At 38.6% G+C, this 21986-nt stretch overlaps 1 protein-coding gene and 1 long non-coding RNA gene across 2 annotated transcripts in view; one reads left to right on the forward strand and one right to left on the reverse strand.

Moving 5' to 3' along the window:
- The window catches only part of nacc2 (NACC family member 2), a 41240-nt gene that overhangs the window by 6312 nt on the left and 12942 nt on the right, over window positions 1–21986 (reverse strand). Inside the window, exons 2-5 of the mRNA XM_082170541.1 lie at window positions 9510–10216; window positions 5976–6149; window positions 1582–1687; window positions 479–576 (exon numbers count right to left, since the gene is read on the reverse strand). Coding sequence (XP_082026667.1) covers window positions 479–576; window positions 1582–1687; window positions 5976–6149; window positions 9510–10164 — 1033 coding nt within the window. The 5' untranslated portion in view covers window positions 10165–10216. The remainder of the gene's footprint in view (window positions 1–478; window positions 577–1581; window positions 1688–5975; window positions 6150–9509; window positions 10217–21986) is intronic.
- LOC309498755 lies at window positions 15804–17963 on the forward strand. The gene is made up of 2 exons (XR_014206027.1): window positions 15804–16390; window positions 16602–17963. It is a non-coding gene; the product is annotated as an uncharacterized lncRNA (long non-coding RNA).

Here is a 21986-nt window from a genome sequence, read left to right on the forward strand (position 1 = left end):
GCATAAACAACATCTGCAAAGTTACAACGCTCAAAGTTCACAGCAAAGGGAGATATTTGCTTTTACAGAAATCGATTCTTGAAGCTCCGCCCCCTGTGCCGGGAGCAGCAGCTCATTTGCATTTAAAGGGACACACACAAAAACGGCGTGTTTTTGCTCACCCTCAAAAAGTGACAATTTTAACATGCTATATAAAAATATCTGTGGGGTATTTTGAGCTAAAACTTCACACACACACTCTGGGGACATCAGAGACTTATTTTACATCTTGTGAAAAGGGCATTATACCACCGCTTGGCTTTAATAGAAGAAAACGTCTCTGATGAACATTGAGTTTTCTAGGAGTGAAATATAAAAGGTTTCCTCACAAGATTAAAACCAGCACAAGAGAACATGTTGGTGGATCTTCTCCTAGTATTAAAAACGTGTGTTGCATGAATTAATGGTTGATTGTGAATGCATAAAGAGCGTAACGCACGTTTGACGGCGTTTAGGACTCGACTGTCCAGTGGCTTCCGGCTGGGGTCGCTGGTTGAAGATCGGATCCCCGTCCCACAGCTGTTCGCTAACGTGTTTCTGCAGGATCAACAAACAGAAAGCCATGAGAAAACACTCAATATCTCAATAACTGAACTTCAGATGAATGAGGTTTCAGGGTTTATTAAACAGTGCTTTACTGAATAAACTATAACTCTGTTTGTCTTTAAATAAAAAAATTGGTTACATTTATTAACATATACTTTAAAAGTTCCGCTTTGAAATCGCTGGTGTTTCTGACGTCACAAACTACCTTGTAACCAATCAGATCAACGTGAGCTGAGTGAGTGAGTGGAGGTGGGGCTCATTTGCATATTCATAGAACCACGCATACTAAATGAGGCAAGGGTGTCGAGTTACATTCAAGATATTTTAAGACATTTTTAAAGAAAAAACATTTAAATATGTAATTTTGGTGATCAAAGATGAGTTTTAAGGGATAATATTATTGACTACAGGGGGACTTTAAGCATTTATTAATCCTAATTTCCAACATTTACAATGAACGTCATATTTTTTATCAACTAATGGTAATGTTGAAAAGATGAATAAATACTGTAACAAATGTTTTGCTCCTTGTTAGTTAATGCATATTAACCAATGGGAGGCTATTGTAAAGCGTTATTAAATATTGCTGCAACACTAAATAAGGGAAGAGATATGAAGTATTCTTACTTTACGATGCAAAATATTTTGGCAAACTATTCAGAATTATTGCGTTCTATTCTATTTTGTCATATTTGCACTGTAAAAGTTATATTTTCAGTCTTTCCACTTAAAAATTTCAAGGTTAATTCAATACGTTTCTTGCTGTTTGTTTGTAATTGTTTGTGAAATTTACTGTCGATTTCTGAGTGAAAATGTTTCTAGTTTTTTTCCAGTGTGTTTTATGCCGACTCTCCTTCATTGAAGTCTATAAACGTTAAAGGGGTCTTGAGTTAAGAAATCCAAATTTTCTTCATCTTTTGATGACACGCCCCTTCAAACAGAGTGTTTAAATCAGAAATCATTATTGATTATTATTGAAATCATTTTATCACAAACCTGTCAAAGAAAGTCGCGAGGAGCCTCCGCAGCAACACCTTGTGTTTGACGCCGGCGCACAGATGGCAGTTCATCAGTTGACCTCTAGTCATGAACACACCCGTGCCTGAACACAACCACAGGAACACAACATCAGGAACGCCAGTAAGCTGAACAGTTTAGCTAACAGGTATCACTATATTTTCCCTAGTACATTAGGACAATTGTTTTGAAATGGAGTATGTTTTACAAGAAAATACTATTTCAGTCTTTCTACTTTTAAAATTAATTTTATTGTGTATTTATTTGTGAAATTTATGAGCAATTTCTGAGTGAAAATTGTACTTGTACTGTACTTGTACAACTTGTACTTGTAATGCGTTACTTGTTACATTAAAAGTAATCTGATTGCGTAATGCACAGTACTTGTAATGCGTTACTTGTTACATTAAAAGTAATCTGATTGCGTAATGCACAGTACTTGTAATGCGTTACTTGTTACATTAAAAGTAATCTGATTGTGTAATGCACAGTACTTGTAATGCGTTACTTGTTACATTAAAAGTAATCTGATTGCGTAATGCACAGTACTTGTAATGCGTTACTTGTTACATTAAAAGTAATCTGTTTGCGTAATGCACAGTACTTGTAATGTGTTACTTTATTTGTTACATCAAAAAGTAATCTGATTGTGTAATGCACAGTACTTGTAATGCGTTACTTGTTACATTAAAAGTAATCTGATTGTGTAATGCACAGTACTTGTAATGCGTTACTTGTTACATTAAAAGTAATCTGTTTGCATAATGCACAGTACTTGTAATGTGTTACTTTATTTGTTACATCAAAAAGTAATCTGATTGTGTAATGCACAGTACTTGTAATGCGTTACTTGTTACATTAAAAGTAATCTGATTGTGTAATGCACAGTACTTGTAATGCGTTACTTGTTACATTAAAAGTAATCTGTTTGCGTAATGCACAGTACTTGTAATGTGTTACTTTATTTGTTACATCAAAAAGTAATCTGATTGTGTAATGCACAGTACTTGTAATGCGTTACTTGTTACATTAAAAGTAATCTGATTGCGTAATGCACAGTACTTGTAATGCGTTACTTGTTACATTAAAAGTAATCTGATTGTGTAATGCACAGTACTTGTAATGCGTTACTTGTTACATTAAAAGTAATCTGATTGCGTAATGCACAGTACTTGTAATGCGTTACTTGTTACATTAAAAGTAATCTGTTTGCGTAATGCACAGTACTTGTAATGTGTTACTTTATTTGTTACATCAAAAAGTAATCTGATTGTGTAATGCACAGTACTTGTAATGCGTTACTTGTTACATTAAAAGTAATCTGATTGTGTAATGCACAGTACTTGTAATGCGTTACTTGTTACATTAAAAGTAATCTGATTGTGTAATGCACAGTACTTGTAATGCGTTACTTGTTACATCAAAAAGTAATCTGATTGCGTAATGCACAGACTTGTAATGCATTACTTGTTACATTAAAAGTAATCTTATTGCGTAATGCACAGTACTTGTAATGCGTTACTTGTTACATTAAAAGTAATCTGATTGCGTAATGCACAGTACTTGTAATGCGTTACTTGTTACATTAAAAGTAATCTGATTGCGTAATGCACAGTACTTGTAATGCGTTACTTGTTACATCAAAAAGTAATCTGATTGTGTAATGCACAGTACTTGTAATGCGTTACTTGTTACATTAAAAGTAATCTGATTGTGTAATGCACTGTACTTGTAATGCGTTACTTGTTACATTAAAAGTAATCTGATTGCGTAATGCACAGTACTTGTAATGTGTTACTTTATTTGTTACATCAAAAAGTAATCTGTTTGCGTAATGCACAGTACTTGTAATGTGTTACTTTATTTGTTACATCAAAAAGTAATCTGATTGTGTAATGCACAGTACTTGTAATGCGTTACTTGTTACATTAAAAGTAATCTGATTGCGTAATGCACAGTACTTGTAATGCGTTACTTGTTACATTAAAAGTAATCTGATTGTGTAATGCACAGTACTTGTAATGCGTTACTTGTTACATTAAAAGTAATCTGATTGCGTAATGCACAGTACTTGTAATGCGTTACTTGTTACATTAAAAGTAATCTGTTTGCGTAATGCACAGTACTTGTAATGTGTTACTTTATTTGTTACATCAAAAAGTAATCTGATTGTGTAATGCACAGTACTTGTAATGCGTTACTTGTTACATTAAAAGTAATCTGATTGTGTAATGCACAGTACTTGTAATGCGTTACTTGTTACATTAAAAGTAATCTGATTGCGTAATGCACAGACTTGTAATGCGTTACTTGTTACATTAAAAGTAATCTTATTGCGTAATGCACAGTACTTGTAATGCGTTACTTGTTACATTAAAAGTAATCTGATTGTGTAATGCACAGTACTTGTAATGCGTTACTTGTTACATTAAAAGTAATCTGATTGTGTAATGCACAGTACTTGTAATGCGTTACTTGTTACATTAAAAGTAATCTGATTGTGTAATGCACAGTACTTGTAATGCGTTACTTGTTACATCAAAAAGTAATCTGATTGCGTAATGCACAGACTTGTAATGCATTACTTGTTACATTAAAAGTAATCTGATTGCGTAATGCACAGTACTTGTAATGCGTTACTTGTTACATTAAAAGTAATCTGATTGCGTAATGCACAGTACTTGTAATGCGTTACTTGTTACATCAAAAAGTAATCTGATTGTGTAATGCACAGTACTTGTAATGCGTTACTTGTTACATTAAAAGTAATCTGATTGTGTAATGCACTGTACTTGTAATGCGTTACTTGTTACATTAAAAGTAATCTGATTGTGTAATGCACAGTACTTGTAATGTGTTACTTTATTTGTTACATCAAAAAGTAATCTGTTTGCGTAATGCACAGTACTTGTAATGTGTTACTTTATTTGTTACATTAAAAGTAATCTGTTTGCGTCAGAGATGGGAAGTAACGAAGTACAAATACTTCGTTACTGTACTCAAGTAGATTTTTCAGATATTTTTACTTTACTTTACTATTTATTTTTGTGCCGACTTTTTACTTTTACTCCTTACATTTTAACATGAATATGTGCCGACTTTTTACTTTTACTCCTTACATTTTAACATGAATATCGGTACTTTCTACTCCTTACATTTTAAAAAATTGGCTCGTTACTTTAGTTTCAAATAATTTCAGTGGAGTCGTTATTATTTTTGCGTCATCAACCCTTCACAGGGAGTATGATTGACAGGCGATGTGACCAATCATAATCCGCCATTTTGTCCGACAAAGCAGTCAGGAGAGTTAGTAGATTAACACTGGAGGATTTAAACTTGAAAAACGAAGTGTACCGACATCTTTTCGCGTAAAAACATCATTCCCTCTTATGTTCATTTATGTTTATTTGATGCTATAAATTAACTAGAAGGAAGATGATCGGTTCACGAGCAGCTTTAACTGAGGCTCTAACGTTACAGCGATCTGTCACGACACATTAAAGAGACACAAAACTGTATTTATTGTTTACATTTCTTTAAAAAATGACCAAATTTGAAAGGTGAGTCTTTGTTTCATATAAAAAATAGCCTGGTCTGTCCTGTCTCTCAGCACCTTGTCAGTGTCCTCTCTGCTCCGCGATGTGTGTTTAAGTGTGTGAGAACATGGTGTGGCGTGAGAGAGGCGTCGCTTGTCGGACATAGCAACAGTAACAAAAGGGAACGGAAGGGAATGGTTTGGGACTGTTCGCAAACCGGTCTTTGCGAACGGTCAAATGAATGGGAATATACGTTGCACACTTGACCCATCACTACAAGACAACTCGACAGATTCTGTGGCATTCATTCGCGGAAAAATCATTACATAGCCTACATGTAGATTCCTTTAAATGTTAAGGGGAAGATTAAAAAAGAGAAACTGGGTCTGTGAATTCTCACAGAATCACAATTGAATTCACAATTGAATTCATATCTTGCTACTCAGTCAGAATCTCCTTAACCTGGATGAGTCTCTGTCACAATAATCATATAGGCTATGTGATGTTTTAGGCCTATTGGCAGACATCCATTTAAAATGTAACGTTAGGCAATGGCATATAAACAACCTTTTTTCCATATCCACTTAAGTTTCTCAGCTTGCACTCTAGTAACATTAGTGTGGTCCAGGTAGCTTTGCATAAAAAAAAATGGTTATCATTTGCATGGCTACTTTTACTTTTATACTTTAAGTAAATTTCCAAGCCAGTACTTTGTTACTTTTACTTGAGTAAAGAAGTTAAATCTGTACTTCTACTTGAGTACGAGAAGTGAGTACTTTTGCCATCTCTGGTTTGCGTAATGCACAGTACTTGTAGAAAATGAGTGATTTCACGAACCTCCCACTAGTTCCAGCTTCTCTCCGGGGTCTCCCTCCGTGTATAGCTTGGGATGACAGCGATAACCGATCTGACTAATGAGACTGGCCGGCAGCGCCACCAGATCCCGGCGGATCAGCACACAGGAGCGGTTCTCCAGAGACACGGGCATCACCATCTCCGGCCTCTCTGACACTGCAAGAGAAAGAGTGACAACAACGTTCAGACCAAAGGCCTCTCTGACAGCAGAAATCATGTTTTGAAATGAATACTGGAAGTCTGTCAGTCAGTCGAATAAGACCATCAGATGCATTGCGTCACTGCTTTTAAAAGCTATTCTAAGAGTTTCAGGCACTGTTCGGCACACCACAAAAAATGACATGATCAACAATTCATGCCAACATAAGTTCCATTACTTTAACTCATTCAAATAATTGAATTAATATAATTGAAGTTATACACTTAATGGTGCTGAAAATTCAGTTTTGCACCACAGAAATAAATTACATTTAAAATATATTACAAAAGAAGACCAAGTTATTTTAAATTGTAATATTATTTGACAGTTTTACTGTATTTTTGATCAAATAAATGCAGCCTTGGTGAGCAGAAGAGACTCTTTCAAAAACATTTAATTATTTTTAAACAAAATTTAATTATTTCAAATTTTGACCAATAGTGCAGAAGATTCAACGTGGATGAGATTTTTCTCAATGTGAAAGATTTAAGGCAGCAACTAAACAGAAGGTTTTAACACTAAGGTTTCATTAATTACTGCACTTTGAGCTAACATGGACATTTTTATCAACAAACCTTTAACCTTTTTTATTAACGAAAAAAGGTTAATTAATGCTGTAAAATATATTGCTCATTGTTAGTTGATGTTAGGTAATGCATTAACTGGTGACACTTTACAATAAGGTTCATTAGTTAACATGAACTAAGAATGAGCAATACTTCAGCATTTATTAATCTTAGTTAATATTAATTTAAACATTTACTAATACGCTATTAAAATCAAAGGATGTATTTGTTAGCATTAGTTAATGCACTGTGAACTAACGAACACACAACGAACAGCTGTATTTTTATTAACTAACATTAACAAAGATTATTAAATACTGTAACAAATGTATTGCTCATGGTTAGTTCATGTTAGTTAATACATTTACCAATGAACCTTATTGTAAAGTGTTACCCATTAACTGATAACAAAGGAGACCTAAAAGTGTTAACAAATGTTTTTTACAGTCACTTTATTCAGGGAAAGATCCTGCTCTCTGCTTTCTAGACGCATCGGATTGCATCAACTCAATAAAGCTCTGCACTGGCACGACTTATAGACAAGTTCTGCTTTCCATTTGTCCTTCAGTCCTTAAACTGACACTCGCCAATCACACACACACACACACACACACACACACACACACACACACACACACACACACACACACACACACACACACACACACACACACACACACACACACACACACACACACAGACACACACAGACACACACACACACACACACACACACACACTCAAATAACCCACAATGTGACCCTCTGGAGTGTAACTGATTACAGACAGAGTGCATTTCACAATCTCTGACACCCGAGTGCGGGACTAGAGATGCATGATGGGAACTTTCTACAATAATGAAGTCATCCAACATAATCAAACTGATAACACACAGTAGACAAAAGACCGGTGTGTCACTTCATATGCAGAACGACGTGAGCTTCATGAAACCTTCAAAAAGTAACTGGCTAATTTAGGCATTATTAGTCTTTTGGGAAACACTTTACATTACAGTGTCATTGTTACACACGTTACATGCAGTTACTATAGTAATAACTATTAATTATGCATAATTACATGCAACTAACCCTCAACCAAACCAACACTTTATTTGACAGTGTCCTTGTTGCATAAGTTACATGTATTTATCGTAGTAATAACAGTAAATTATGCATAATTACATGCAATTAACCCTCAACCAAACCCTAACCCTAGAGTAAGTACATGTAGTTAATTAATATTACTCAGTACTTAGAAACCTTAAAATAAAGTCTAACAATGTTTGTTTGATTGATCTTCAATGCCGTGACGCTCTGAGATGCATCGGTCGGGGAGTTTTGAAAGTGAAATGTTTTATTAAGAATTTCTCATTATGATGTGTGATTTATTTGCAGCACTTCCTGAGAATGAGCCTCTAATTAAAGCGATGATTCAGAGTTAGTGGAGAAAGCGGTTGTGTGCAGTGACATCAGGTTATGTTTAGCAGTTTTCTCTGCCGTCGCAGTTGAACAGACGTCACGCTTCACACTTCAGCTCACGAGGACGGTTCTCTCTCCGCTTCAACAGCTTTACTTCTGTCATTCGCTGAGATGAAGCGTTCGAGAGCCTCTCTGTTCCTTAACCACTGCACCCCAAATATAATTATGTGTATCAGTTTTACTTTTGGCTCTGGCTCATCTTACCCAACTTCACACACTGACACAAAGTCTGAGATCTATTTAACAGCGGCCTCTGGTTTTGTAGTGAATGCTTTGAAAAGATAAAAAAATACATTAAAAAATTTGAAATATTATTCCAATGTAAATCATCTGTTTTCTATGTGAATATCTAGTAAAGTGTAATTTATTCCTGTGATCAAAGCTGAATGTTCAGCATCATTACTCCAGTCTTCAGTGTCACATGATCCTTCAGGAATCACTCTAATATGATGATTTGATGCTCAAGAAACATTTATGATTATTATTATCAGTGTTGAAAACAGTTCATATTTTTGTGGAAACTGATACATTTTAGTTTGCAGGATCCTTTGATGAATAGAAAGTTCAAAAGAACAGCGTTTATTTAAAATAGAGATATTTTAGAACATTATAAATGTCTTTACTGTCACTTTTGATCAATTTAATGCGTCCTTGACGTATAAAAATATTAATTTATAATAAATAAAAAACTCGTACTTACCCCAAACATATGAATATACACTGCCGTTCAAAAGAATGATTTCTGAACGATCGTGCGACACTGATATTTACAATATTTATATTTCACAATATTTGTCTGATTTTCATATTATTCTAAATAATAATAAATATGGTGATAATGTTTAATACAAATATTAATTTATTATATAGTATTTATAGTAAGAAATTCATATTTGTATGTATCATTATCACCGTAATAATTTTTTTTCCATATATATATATATTCAAATAAACTGTCAAATAAACGCTGTTCTTTTGAACTTTTTCAACACTGATAATAATCATAAATGTTTCTTGAGCATCAAATCCTCATATTAGAGTGATTTGTGAAGGATCATGTGACACTGAAGACTGGAGTAATGATGCTGAACATTCAGAGTTTATCACAGGAATAAATTACACTTTACTGTATATTCACATAGAGAACAGATGATTTACACTGGAATAATATCTACCTCCTATATATTTTTCATTTTTAATTAAATTAATAAAAAAAAAATGTATTTCTATCTATATATCTGTCTGTGCAGAGAGAGAGAGAGAGTGGGATTACTTCCGTAAGGATTAGCGGAGCGTCCGCACAGATGGCTGTAGCTCTCCTCGGTGTCGAACGCCTCTTCCTCGAACTCCTCGTCCTCGTTCTGGTATGACGTGGGGCTGTCGGTGGTCGGGATGCTGGAGGCTCCGGGACTGGCCCGTTCCCCGACACACACTCGACCCGCTCGCCTCGGCTCCTCCAGCTTGATCCTGCGGGACGGCACCAGCGCGGTGTTGGGACTCTGCGGACCCGAGTTGGGCTCGTCTATGGACGCCGAGGCCGAGTCGCAGTGAGGAGAGCTGGCCTTGAACATCAGGTCCATTCCTCGCTCCACGATGTGCTGGATCTGGAGATACCCGGCCGTGTACATCAGAACCAGCTGTTCTCCGGCCGCCATGCTGAGCTTCCCGGTGTAGCAGAAGCCCAGGATCTGCTGGAAGCAGGCCGGCGTGACCGAGGAGGGCAGCTCGAACTGGGCTTTGGTGCTGGCGCTGAACAGGTCCCGGAAGTACAGGCTGCTGGCCGCCAGAACCGCGCGGTGGGCCTTGAACGCCTGGTTCTTCACCACGATGGACACGTCGCAGTACTGGCCCTGGAGACGCTGCTCGTTCAGCGAGCCCAGGACCATGTTCCCGAAGTTCGGGATCTCCATGTGGAGCATCTGGGACATGATGATGACGGCCCGCGGGTCACACCGTCCACCGGGCCGGAGAGAAGGGCATCTGCACACACACACACACAGCGGGAGAAACACGGTTACACAGCCATATATACACACATTAACATTATTATAGAAGGTCATCTGCACACACACAGATTTCATCAGGATTGAAAATGTTTCATTTTTATGGGAAATATAAAAAATAGAAAATTTGTAAAAACTTAAATAACAGAGACCTTGTTACACTATTTAATACAGTAATAATTAGAAATCATCTGAAAATAAATCAAATCACTTTGATTAAAAAAATCTGTGAAATAAAAAAAAAAAGTAAAAAAAGAAAAAAGTTGAAAAAGTCTGTGCTAGGAATCATATTTTTATAAGAAAAAAAGAGCCAATCTTACACTAATTTCAAATACAGCATACAGTGAATATGACATGAAAGTTTGCAAGGTTTGTTTAGTTAAATATTTATTAGATATTCAAAGACATGATATAAATGCATATTAGCGGAATGCCGACAGTATATGAGGACATTATTATTATCGCACTTGCCTTTCTATTATCAGACAGAAACAGAGACAGTAAACCAATGAAAACACTGATGATGATGAGCTCAGCGGTGTCAAAATAAAAGTCCCGCTCAAGACTCTTATCTGCCGAACAAAAACACACGAGTGGCCTCAACAACAGCTGATAGACACACACATTAATCACACTGTCACACACTCTCCACAGCATCAACAATGAAGAACACTGAAGTCCCGCTCTTGGGAAACAGCAACACATTTCCAGGAACAACGACGTCTGTCTCTCAGTCCTTCACTCGCTCACAGATCAAGAGTTTTCTGTGTGAGAGATAAAGCTTCTCTTGCTGAACTCAACAGGTCAGTGTTTGCATGCTGAACACAATCAATGCTGCATCTATACGACACACACACACACTGAGAGCAGCTAGAGTTACAGAGAGAGAGAGAGAGAGAGACGGGCGAGGGAGGGGCGAGAGACAGAGGAAAGTCATTTCAGGACAGAAGCAGCAAAGAAAAGCAATCACAGCATGACACCATCACACACACACACACACACACACACACACACACACACACACACACACACACACACACACACACACACACACACACACACACACACACACACACACACACACACACACACACACACACACACACACACACACACACACACACACATACAATCTCACACACACAATGCAGATTTCAATGTAGGCAAATCATGTTGTCCTGAAAAGACCATGCGGATGATTTTCATGTCATTTGTTGGATGCTGTCACTATAAAAGCATTACAATATGAATATGAAATAACTGATGCAAAATCTCACATCTGCATCTTACTGAAGAAACAATGTCCTGTCTGACAGTACCAGGGTCACTATAGATTAAACTAAAACATTGTTACTCGAAATAAAATAAATGTTAACTGAAAGAAAAAATAAAACATAAAAACACTAAAACTTATTTTATTTCAGCTAGCTGCCAAAGCAACATTTCTCTTATTTACTTAGTTTAATGTTATGTACTAAAATAAAAGCTGAAATAAAAATAGACATATTTAAAAAACAATAACTAATAGAAATTACAAAAATCACAACAAAAAAACGAACTGACAATACAAAAATAAAAACTCATTCATTCTCTCTCTCTCTCTCTCTCTCTCTCTCTCTCTCTCTCTCTCTCTCTATATATATATATATATGTATTAGTTGTATAGGCCTATTATTCAAATCAGGTTTATTGCCAAAATGTACAGCGTTTCAGCTGTTTGCAATGAACAAATCAAACATAAGTAACTGAAATAGCTCAACACAACAAATGTTTCAAGTGGTTTCCAGAAATTCAACTGAAAATGCAACTTTTAATGACTTCTGCAGTCTCAAAATGAGTCAACCCCCTGAATAGAATCCCTAACAACAGCACAAATCTGCAGAACAGGTGTTGTCCCACTAATCAAGGGCTTCATTAGTAGCACCAGGTGTGCTTGAGCTAGAACACATGAAATAGGAAGAAGAATGAAGCTGTAAAGAACTCAGTCTACAGTTCAGCATTGTGGATCGGTGATGCTCTGTGGCTGATTTATATCCTCTGGTGCTAGAAACCAGATGTGTGTGGAAGACGAGACGGATTCAGTGAATTTTATTAGGAAATCCTAGGAGAAAACATCATGCCATCATTAGACCTTCCAACAGGACGATGATCCCAATCGTACCTCAAATTCCACCAAGGCTTGGTGGAGAGAGAGAGGCACGCATTCGGTCTTAAAGTGACAGCAGCCTAATATTCGTTAATGTTAATAAAATAAAAAATCATCATCATCATCATCTACCATGTTCAAAAGAAAAGATAGTGAGAAGAGCAGTCAGGAGGAAAGTATATAGGCCTACAGTATATATAAATATATATATACACACACACACACACACACACACACACACACACACACACACAAACACAAACACAAACACATACATATATAAGAGGCAATGACCTTTTTTATGTTTATGTCTTATTTTTTTATGTTTGTTTTCCATGGAAGAAACAAGCTTTCATATGAAGGCATTGCAACATTGTTTTCATCAATTACTTGACAATGTATAAAAAAACCCAGATATTATTATTATGGCCTTGATTTTCTCTGTGCAGAAGAGCTTCTTTTGTTTCTCCTCTTGATTCTGCAGTGAAATATGAGCATGCTGTGTTGAGATCGTTCAGTAAACGTCGTTCATTTGTCTGGATTGATCCTGCGTGACCACATGCAGTCAAAGACGAGATTTCATGCAAATGAAAGCAGCTTCTCACCGAAGCACGACACAGAAAACACAAGTCAGTCTGGCTTCAAACATTTGCATTGATTTCCACAGATGTGAGAGAAGAATCATGAAACGCCATTTAGCAGATTCTGTTTATCCAAAGTGACCGAAAGAACACACTGACTGCTGACTGGGTCACTATTACTAGTACTTTTGTAAACTCATGTTCCTAGTAATCTTGAATCAGAATAAGTTCCTCTTGCAGCATCTCTTCTCCTCTCTGATGAAGAGGGCGGGGCAACCTGTCACTCACATGAGATCAGCCAATAGCAAACCACAACCAGCCAATCATCTCCACACAGACACAATCAAGCCCCGCCCAGCTCCCAGGGGGTACTGTTATTGTTCTTGTTCCAGAAGCGTTTCACTCGGATATACGACATGATAGAGAAGACGAGCACAGACTCATTTAAAGCGAAATATACTTTATAGCAAAATAAGCTAATTTCAAAGCCTTACTGCTTGAATCTCAAATCATGTAACTATATTAAATCGCAAAGGTTTTTATATTAAGTTGGATATATAAGTGTCCAACATTATCTTCATACAAAAATTTTCAACTCCCATGCATACGGTCACGGTACAGAAAGAGGCAGACAGGTAAATAGTGAAACTGATGTTTATTGAACAGAGGCACGGAGTGGAACAGCAGATGAGACTTGTGAGTATGCAGAGGAGAATCAGAACTGGACGATGAACTTAGCTGAATAATGATATGGATCTCTGCTTGCAGATGGCGGGACAGGATACGGCAAGCCGATGACTGGAGACAGAAGACAGATGACGGATGACGGGATCGGAGATACGAGGGCGAAGTTCAGGTAAGGAATCTTCAGGTGAGTAAAGGAGTCTGCACGTTCAGGCAAGGACGAGACGTGACAATGAAGTGAAGGGGAAGTGTCTTTATATAGTGTGCGTTGATGATGAAGTGCAGGTGCGGTGAATCAGAATTCCGGGGAGAGTGAACGAGTGGGTGGAGCGTGCTGATCTGGTGACTCCATGACAGTACCCCCTCCTCCACGGGCGGCTCCTGACGACTGGGTAGGACGACGACGGCGGGGTCTACCTCGGGCCCTGGGAGCCGGTCGATCTGGGTGTTCCGTGTGGTATTGTGTGAGGAGTGTAGGATCGAGGATATCATGACTATTCACCCAGGAGCACTCCTCGGGACCGTAGTCCTCCCAGTTGATGAGGTACTCCAGTCTGGGATCCCGTTGCCGCGAGTCTAGGATAGCTCGGACCCGTTAGATCGGTTCCTCTTCAGTGATGTTGGGAGGAGGAGGTACTTCTTCAGAAAACAGAGGATCAGAGTCAGGTTTTAGGACTGATACGAGGAAGGATGGTGAGATTCTGTAGTGATGTGGAAGGTTAAGCCTGTAAGTGACGTCGTTGAGCTGCCTCTGCACTGTGAATGGACCTTTGTACCAGGGACTCAGCTTACGGCAAGGCAGGCGGAGACGGAGGTCCCGCGTCAAGAGCCATACCTTCTGGCCTGGTTGGTAGCGAGGGGTTGATGTCCTACAGGTGTCTGCTTGTCTATTGCACATGAGCTGAGTCCCTCTCATACCCTCTCGCTCTGCTCGAACCAGTGGTTGAGAGCTGGAACTTCCGAGGGCTCACCCGAGCAGGGAAACAAAGGAGGTTGGGTATCCAAGGATACATTGGAAGGGGGTGAGCCCGGTGGTGGATTGCCGGAGTGAGTTTTGTGCGTACTCCGCCCACGGGAGGAACTGGCTCCAACTGTCCTGGTTCTGGTGGCAGTAGGACCTCAGGTATCTCCCGATTTCCTGGATCTTCCGCTCAGTCTGGCCGTTAGTTTGGGGATGGTAACCAGAGGAGAGGCTTACGGACACTCCGAGGAGTTTGAAGAATGCTTGCCAGACTCTAGAGATTAATTGGGGTCCCCGGTCGGATACGATGTCTTCGGGAATACAGACACATTTTGAAACATTGCTTCGGCCACTTCGAAAGCACAGAGCAATCCTCTGAAGGGAATCAACTTGCAGGCTTTTGAGAAGCGGTCTACTATTACAAATACGCTGGTGTGGTTGTTTGAAGGTGGTAGGTCGGTCATGAAGTCAATGCCCAGATGTGATCATGGATGATGCGGAATGGGAAGAGGTACCAGGGAGTGTTGGTAACGGCACAGACTGAGCAACTCTTGACGTACCGGGAGATATCCTGAGGCATGGTTGGCCACCAGTAGCATTGACGGAGGAGCGAGAGGGTACATCGGCTACCTGGGTGTCCAGAGCCCGGAGAGGTGTGAGCTGAGTCCACAAGGGGCAGACGAAAGGTGGGTGGAACGTAGAGGAGCCCTTCTGGACCTCCCGGTGGAGCAGGGTTGGAGCGATTAGCTTGGGAGATTTGCTCATCGATGGCCCATCTTATTGGACTGACGATCATGGCTGGAGGGAGGATGGTTTCAGGAGCAGAGTCATCAGGAGCAGGTTGGTGAAGACGCGATAAGGCATCTGCCTTACAATTCTTTTCCCCAGGTTGATATGAGACTGTGAAATTGAACCTGGTGAAGAATAAAGCCCATCAGGCTTGACGAGGATTGAGTCTCTCAGGTATTCGAGGTTGCGATGATCAGTGATGACCTCGAATTTGTGATGTGCTGCCTCCAGCCAGTGTCTTCATTCTTCGAGAGCTAGTTTAATGGCGAGCAGCTCTCGATTACCGATGTTGTTGTTCTGCTCCACCAGGGAAAGCTTCTTAGAAAAGAAGGCACATGGATGGAGTTTGGGAGGATCACCCTGCCGCTGCGAGAGGACACTCATGTAAAGTAATTTATCCCATATAGCAAATCTCAGCTGCCAGATTGTTTATCGTCGCAAAATGTGCTTCTATTATCACACTGTAGCTGAATACTGTAAGTTTAAAATGTCTACATTGTTTTTATTGTATTACTGAATATCAGATTTTCTTCAATAATTGTTTTAGGACTTGTCCTTTTCTTTTAATAAGTAATTTCACTGGTATCTATATTTTGAAATCATTGCATATTTATTTCCAGCAAAATATACTTGATATATAGACTGCTATTGAGACAAATGTTTGGTCACCTCGCCCACTGATCGTGTTTATTAATCATGATTATGATTTTTGCCTTAATCGAGTATTTTAACTAGTATCTTTAAGTCGGAACTTGACGACACTAGAAATAAATAACTACTGCTTTCTTTCCCTGAACATCAGATGCCATGTGATATCACAGATATAATAACCCATGAACCTCTGCGGCACACACACAAACACACACACACACACACGTGCATGTACGTGCAGGAATAATGCAGAGTCACACACGCTAAATATAGACTTTGCACATCTTTGATAAGGAACTCCATAAACTCAGCCGAACCATTGATTTATCAGCAGCTCGCGTCACAACCGGACCATAATGCACTGCAGCAGACACAGAGATCATCAGACAAGAGGAAAAACCGGACCATAATGCACTGCAGCAGACACAGAGATCATCAGACGAGAGGAAAAACCGGACCATAATGCACTGCAGCAGACACAGAGATCATCAGACGAGAGGAAAAACTGGCCCATAATGCACTGCAGCAGACACAGAGATCATCAGACGAGAGGAAAACCGGACCATGATGCACTGCAGCAGACACAGAGATCATCAGACGAGAGGAAAACCGGCCCATAATGCACTGCAGCAGACACAGAGATCATCAGACGAGAGGAAAACCGGACCATGATGCACTGCAGCAGACACAGAGATCATCAGACGAGAGGAAAACCGGCCCATAATGCACTGCAGCAGACACAGAGATCATCAGATGAGAGGAAAACCGGACCATGATGCACTGCAGCAGACAGAAAGATCATCAGACGAGAGGAAAACCGGACCATAATGCACTGCAGCAGACACAGAGATCATCAGACGAGAGGAAAAACCGGCCCATAATGCACTGCAGCAGACACAGAGATCATCAGACGAGAGGAAAACCGGACCATAATGCACTGCAGCAGACACAGAGATCATCAGACGAGAGGAAAACCGGACCATAATGCACTGCAGCAGACACAGAGATCATCAGACGAGAGGAAAACCGGACCATAATGCACTGCAGCAGACACAGAGATCATCAGACGAGAGGAAAACCGGACCATAATGCACTGCAGCAGACACAGAGATCATCAGACGAGAGGAAAAACCGGCCCATAATGCACTGCAGCAGACACAGAGATCATCAGACGAGAGGAAAACCGGCCCATAATGCACTGCAGCAGACACAGAGATCATCAGACGAGAGGAAAAACCGGACCATAATGCACTGCAGCAGACACAGAGATCATCAGACGAGAGGAAAACCGGACCATGATGCACTGCAGCAGACGCAGAGATCATCAGACGAGAGGAAAACCGGACCATGATGCACTGCAGCAGACGCAGAGATCATCAGACGAGAGGAAAAACCGGACCATGATGCACTGCAGCAGACACAGAGATCATCAGACGAGAGGAAAACGGCTCTGTCAGGATAAAGGAGAAGTCTGGGACATTCTGCTCCTGAAGAAGTGTCTGTGACACACATAATCTGCAGAGTGTGTGTGTGTGTGTGTGTGTGTGTGTGTGTGTGTGTGTGTGTGTGTGTGTGTGGTGCTCGCCGACCCTCTTTACGTGAACGATCTGCTTTATAAATATTCAAACACTGCAGTCGAGCTGAAGTCGAGGTCTAAATGTACAGACAGACACGAGACATTCAGTCCACGTCGAGATCAGCTCCCCGGCAACAGGCCGACCAATCAGAGCCCAGCATGAGGAACATACAGAAACACAAACCCCAGCCAATCAGAGCCCAGCGTGAGGAACGTACAGAAACACAAACTCACTTCTGCAGAACTTTAACTTGTTTCATTTCAGCCGGCGGCCAAACATGATGTATTAAAGATACTAAAACTGCAATAAAAATGTATAAGAATTAAAAACAACAACTAAAACAAAGACAAATGCACAATTCTTAACAGAACTACAGTGAAAAGTAAAATAAAATTATTTGTATTATTTGTATTTTTTTTATTTTTACTTTTCATTGTAGTTCTGTTTATATATATATAAATAAAAGACGAAAGCACAATTCCTAACAAAATTGCAATGAAAACTAAAACTAACAAAACATTTCAATATATATATATATATTAGGGGTGGAACGGTACACAGAAGTCACGGTTCGGTTCATACCTCGGTTCAGTACGAGTTCGGTACAATCATGGAGGGAAAAGCAAAACAAAAATGTAGAAGGCAATTTTTTTTTATTGTGCATGTCTGTAGGCTTTCAGGCCCGTTGAGAACTCTAGGCTGTTCCACCAAAGGAAAATAAATGTTTTAAGCCTTGTATTTTTTAAATAAGTTTTATTAATAAAGTAAAGGCATAGAACCAGTTTATTTGTAGTGCATTGCCAATAGTTTTATATAATTAGTTTATTAATTAAATTAATAAAAGACAAAAAGACCTTGAGATATGTTTGGTAATTGTACCTGAATGAATTTAAAATTAATTTGCTATATTTCAGATCAATATATTTGTTTTCCTTAAAATTTTAATAACACTAACTTTATTCTCATCTGAATTATAAATAATTTATTTCTGTATAAAATAATACTACCATTAAAAACAAATTAGATTTTCTTTTAATCAATGTAGAATGTGTAACTTACTCACTGTGTTGGGTGACAGTTGTAGGTTACAGTTTGACAAGAGTTTACAGTTTGACAAAAGCACAAAGTTGTGTTTTATTACGAGTGTACACAAATATAAGTAAACACTTTGCAGTTTGAATGATGTCCAATGAACAAAATGAGTATGTTTTTATGTTTCCACTGTTCGATCGCGCCCGCGCCTCTCTGAACACACACACACACACACACGCACACACGCACGCACGCACGCAAGCACACACACAACATATTCCAGCATTGCAAACTTGACATCGCAGCCTGTCCATTATAGCCTGTCTATGATTATAGCCATAGATATTATGTCTATGATTATAGCCCATAAGTTATAGCCACGGAGCTTCAGAGCTAAGGCGGAGCAACAGATTAGGTGTCCCTAAAGAACCCGCGTATCTAACAGTAGTTCCGCATTACAATAATTAATTTGCATGCGAGGTTTATTTATTTTTATACTGTGTATTCTCCGTGTGTATTCATGCACCGAACCGTGACGCCCGTACCGTCTCGGTTCAATACGAATACATGTACCGTTCCACCCCTAATATATATATATATATATATATATATATATATATATATATATATATATATATATATATATATTTATATATATATATATAAATAGATAGATAGATAGTATCATTTCAGTTAGTTTACCTTGATGTGTTAAAATAGCTCAAATAAAAATTATTTAAAAAATAAATAAAAACAATAACTAATAAAATGACAAAAAATTGAAAACTGAAAATACAAAAATAAAACAATTGGGTTTTTTTCAAAATATCTTGTTGTAAGTGTCACGGGCAGACTCTGACTGCAGTGTGAATACTCTGTGCAGTTTTGTGTCTGGTGTACATCGATCTGAAGGTTTAAACCTGCGTCTGCTTCAGTGAAAGGAGAGATCTCCGTCTGAGAGTCATCACGCTCTCAGACACACATAAAGCACAAGGACACAGAGACTCACGACACGAGCTGTGTGTCTCAGAACCACAGAGAAAACACAATCACAGACTTCAGGAGACTCACAAAACACACATTTTAAATACAACCTATTACACTCTTTTACATAGTTCTGATTATGTTCTTTGTGCTCTACTAGAACAGGTTTTCCTGCGTGAATGTTGATTATTCTCCTCATATTCTCCATTGTTGCGGCTCCTCTCTTCCCAGTCTGTCAGTAACGCTCTGTTTACTTCCTGTCTCTATGAAGCCCCTCCTTCTGAAAAGCACACTGTGCTCTGATTGGTCGACTGGAGCGGTGTGTTGTGATTGGTCGAGCGCTTCGAGTGTGTTTGGGAAATGTCCCGCCCCTTTCCATAACCGCCAGTTTAACACACTACTAACTAACTCAACCAGGCCCCGCCCCTTTATTCTGCACATGAATTATTATGAGGAGGAATATTGTGACGTGTTCCCAGAAGAAACTCAAGACTACAATGGAGGCGTTTCAGGAGTTCAGGAACACTGACTCTGATATAGAGAAGAACTGGAGCTTCTTCATGATCGAACAGCAACATTACAGAAAGATGAACACGTAGAAAAGCACACTAGGGCCTCTATAAAGCGTCATGAAACATGAAAACAAAACATATTTTCTGAGATGTGAACAGATATGCACATCAATGAAAGCACTAAAAGCACTAAAAGCACTCGTACATTTTACCAACAAGTGGATTCATGAAGCATTTCCATCAGTATAAAAGTTCAGATGTTTAACGTCTGAAAATAAAGAAATGACGACAGACGTAAATATTAGTATTGTCATTTTACAGTTGTAATATAAAATTAAATTATTATTATATTTTTATTAAATACGTTTTTATTTTATAGTTATATATTACAAGAGTAATATTTCTTATTTAGTTTTTTAGTACTTTATATATTGTTTTTTCAATATTATTATTATTATTATTATTATTATTTCATACCCATATTGATATATAATTACAAAATTTCCCAAATTGTGCAGCCCTTGTGCAGATTTTTTTAATGCATTTTAAATGGCAATCATGTTTTCTATTTAGTCATTTTATATATTTATATAGTAGTAATAGCATTAGTAGTAGTAATAACAACAATAAATATTATTATTGTTATTTTATATCCATATTGATATCAGCATTTTTTGGCCAAGTTGTGCAGCATTTTTGTATATTTATTTAGTAATAATAATAATAATAATAATATTTTATAGAATGTTTTGCCAGGTTGAGCAGCCCTTGTGCAGAAGTGATTAAAATTGCATTTGATAATGTCCATCATAAAACGAAGCTATTTTCCGTGTGTGTTATTATCATCCGAGGCTCTGATCGTGACGGAGAGACTCTAGATGTTCACACTGTGTGACATGTAATCTGAAGTCATGAACATGTGTGTGAGGATCACATGTCAGAGACATGGAGATGAGGAGTTATTCTGGGACAGAGGAATGTGTGATGGGACATGACTGATGTGTTCTGTAGGGATAACCTAAGATAACTTAAACTGTGTGTACGCAGAAATCTGGGCATGAAAACATCATCTCTCCAGTAAATTCTCTTTCTCTCCTTCGTCTTGACAATTAATAATATGTGTGAGGCAAATAAGACAAGACTGTCCTTAAGATATTACTGGGAAGAAGTGTAAGTGAAATGGAAGAAAGATCCATAGATATCCATATAAGGCTAGATAGTAGATGTCTTAAGGCGGAGTCTCGAACGGCATCACACCGGCGGCCATCTTGTCACAGGGAAGCTTTCTGGCGAGCTCTATGGTATCTGAAGTAAAGTGAGTGATCAGCACGAACACAAATCCTCTTATCTCGCTGAAATCTTGACGGATTTACAAACGGTTTGGTTTCTTACAAACGTTATTAACGTGGCTATAATTCTGGATGCTTGAACATGTTTAAATATATAATATTATATTTATTGATAACTCATAACTACATCTCTGACGTCTATAACAAACCAAACCGTTTGAAAATAACAAGTTATGGTTATTTAAAAAGTACATGCACCATTAACACAATGTTACGAGTGAGCGAGCTCCCTGTGGCAAGATGGCCGCCGTGTGCGGACGTCGATCTCCATTGGCCAGCAGCGCGGACGAGACATCTAGCCTTTATTATATGAGATCTATGGAAAGATCCAGCAATACTAAAGAACACAGAGTAACACCGTAACAGAGTAACATGAGAGCATAGAAACACTGAGTAATGACCAACTACACTCAAGCAGAGAGAGAGAGAGAGAGAGAGAGAGAGAGAGAGAGAGAGAGAGAGAGAGAGAGTGTGTGTGTGT

Source organism: Leuciscus leuciscus, assembly GCF_965113295.1.
Source record: "Leuciscus leuciscus genome assembly, chromosome: 5".
Lineage (NCBI taxonomy): Eukaryota > Metazoa > Chordata > Actinopteri > Cypriniformes > Leuciscidae > Leuciscus > Leuciscus leuciscus.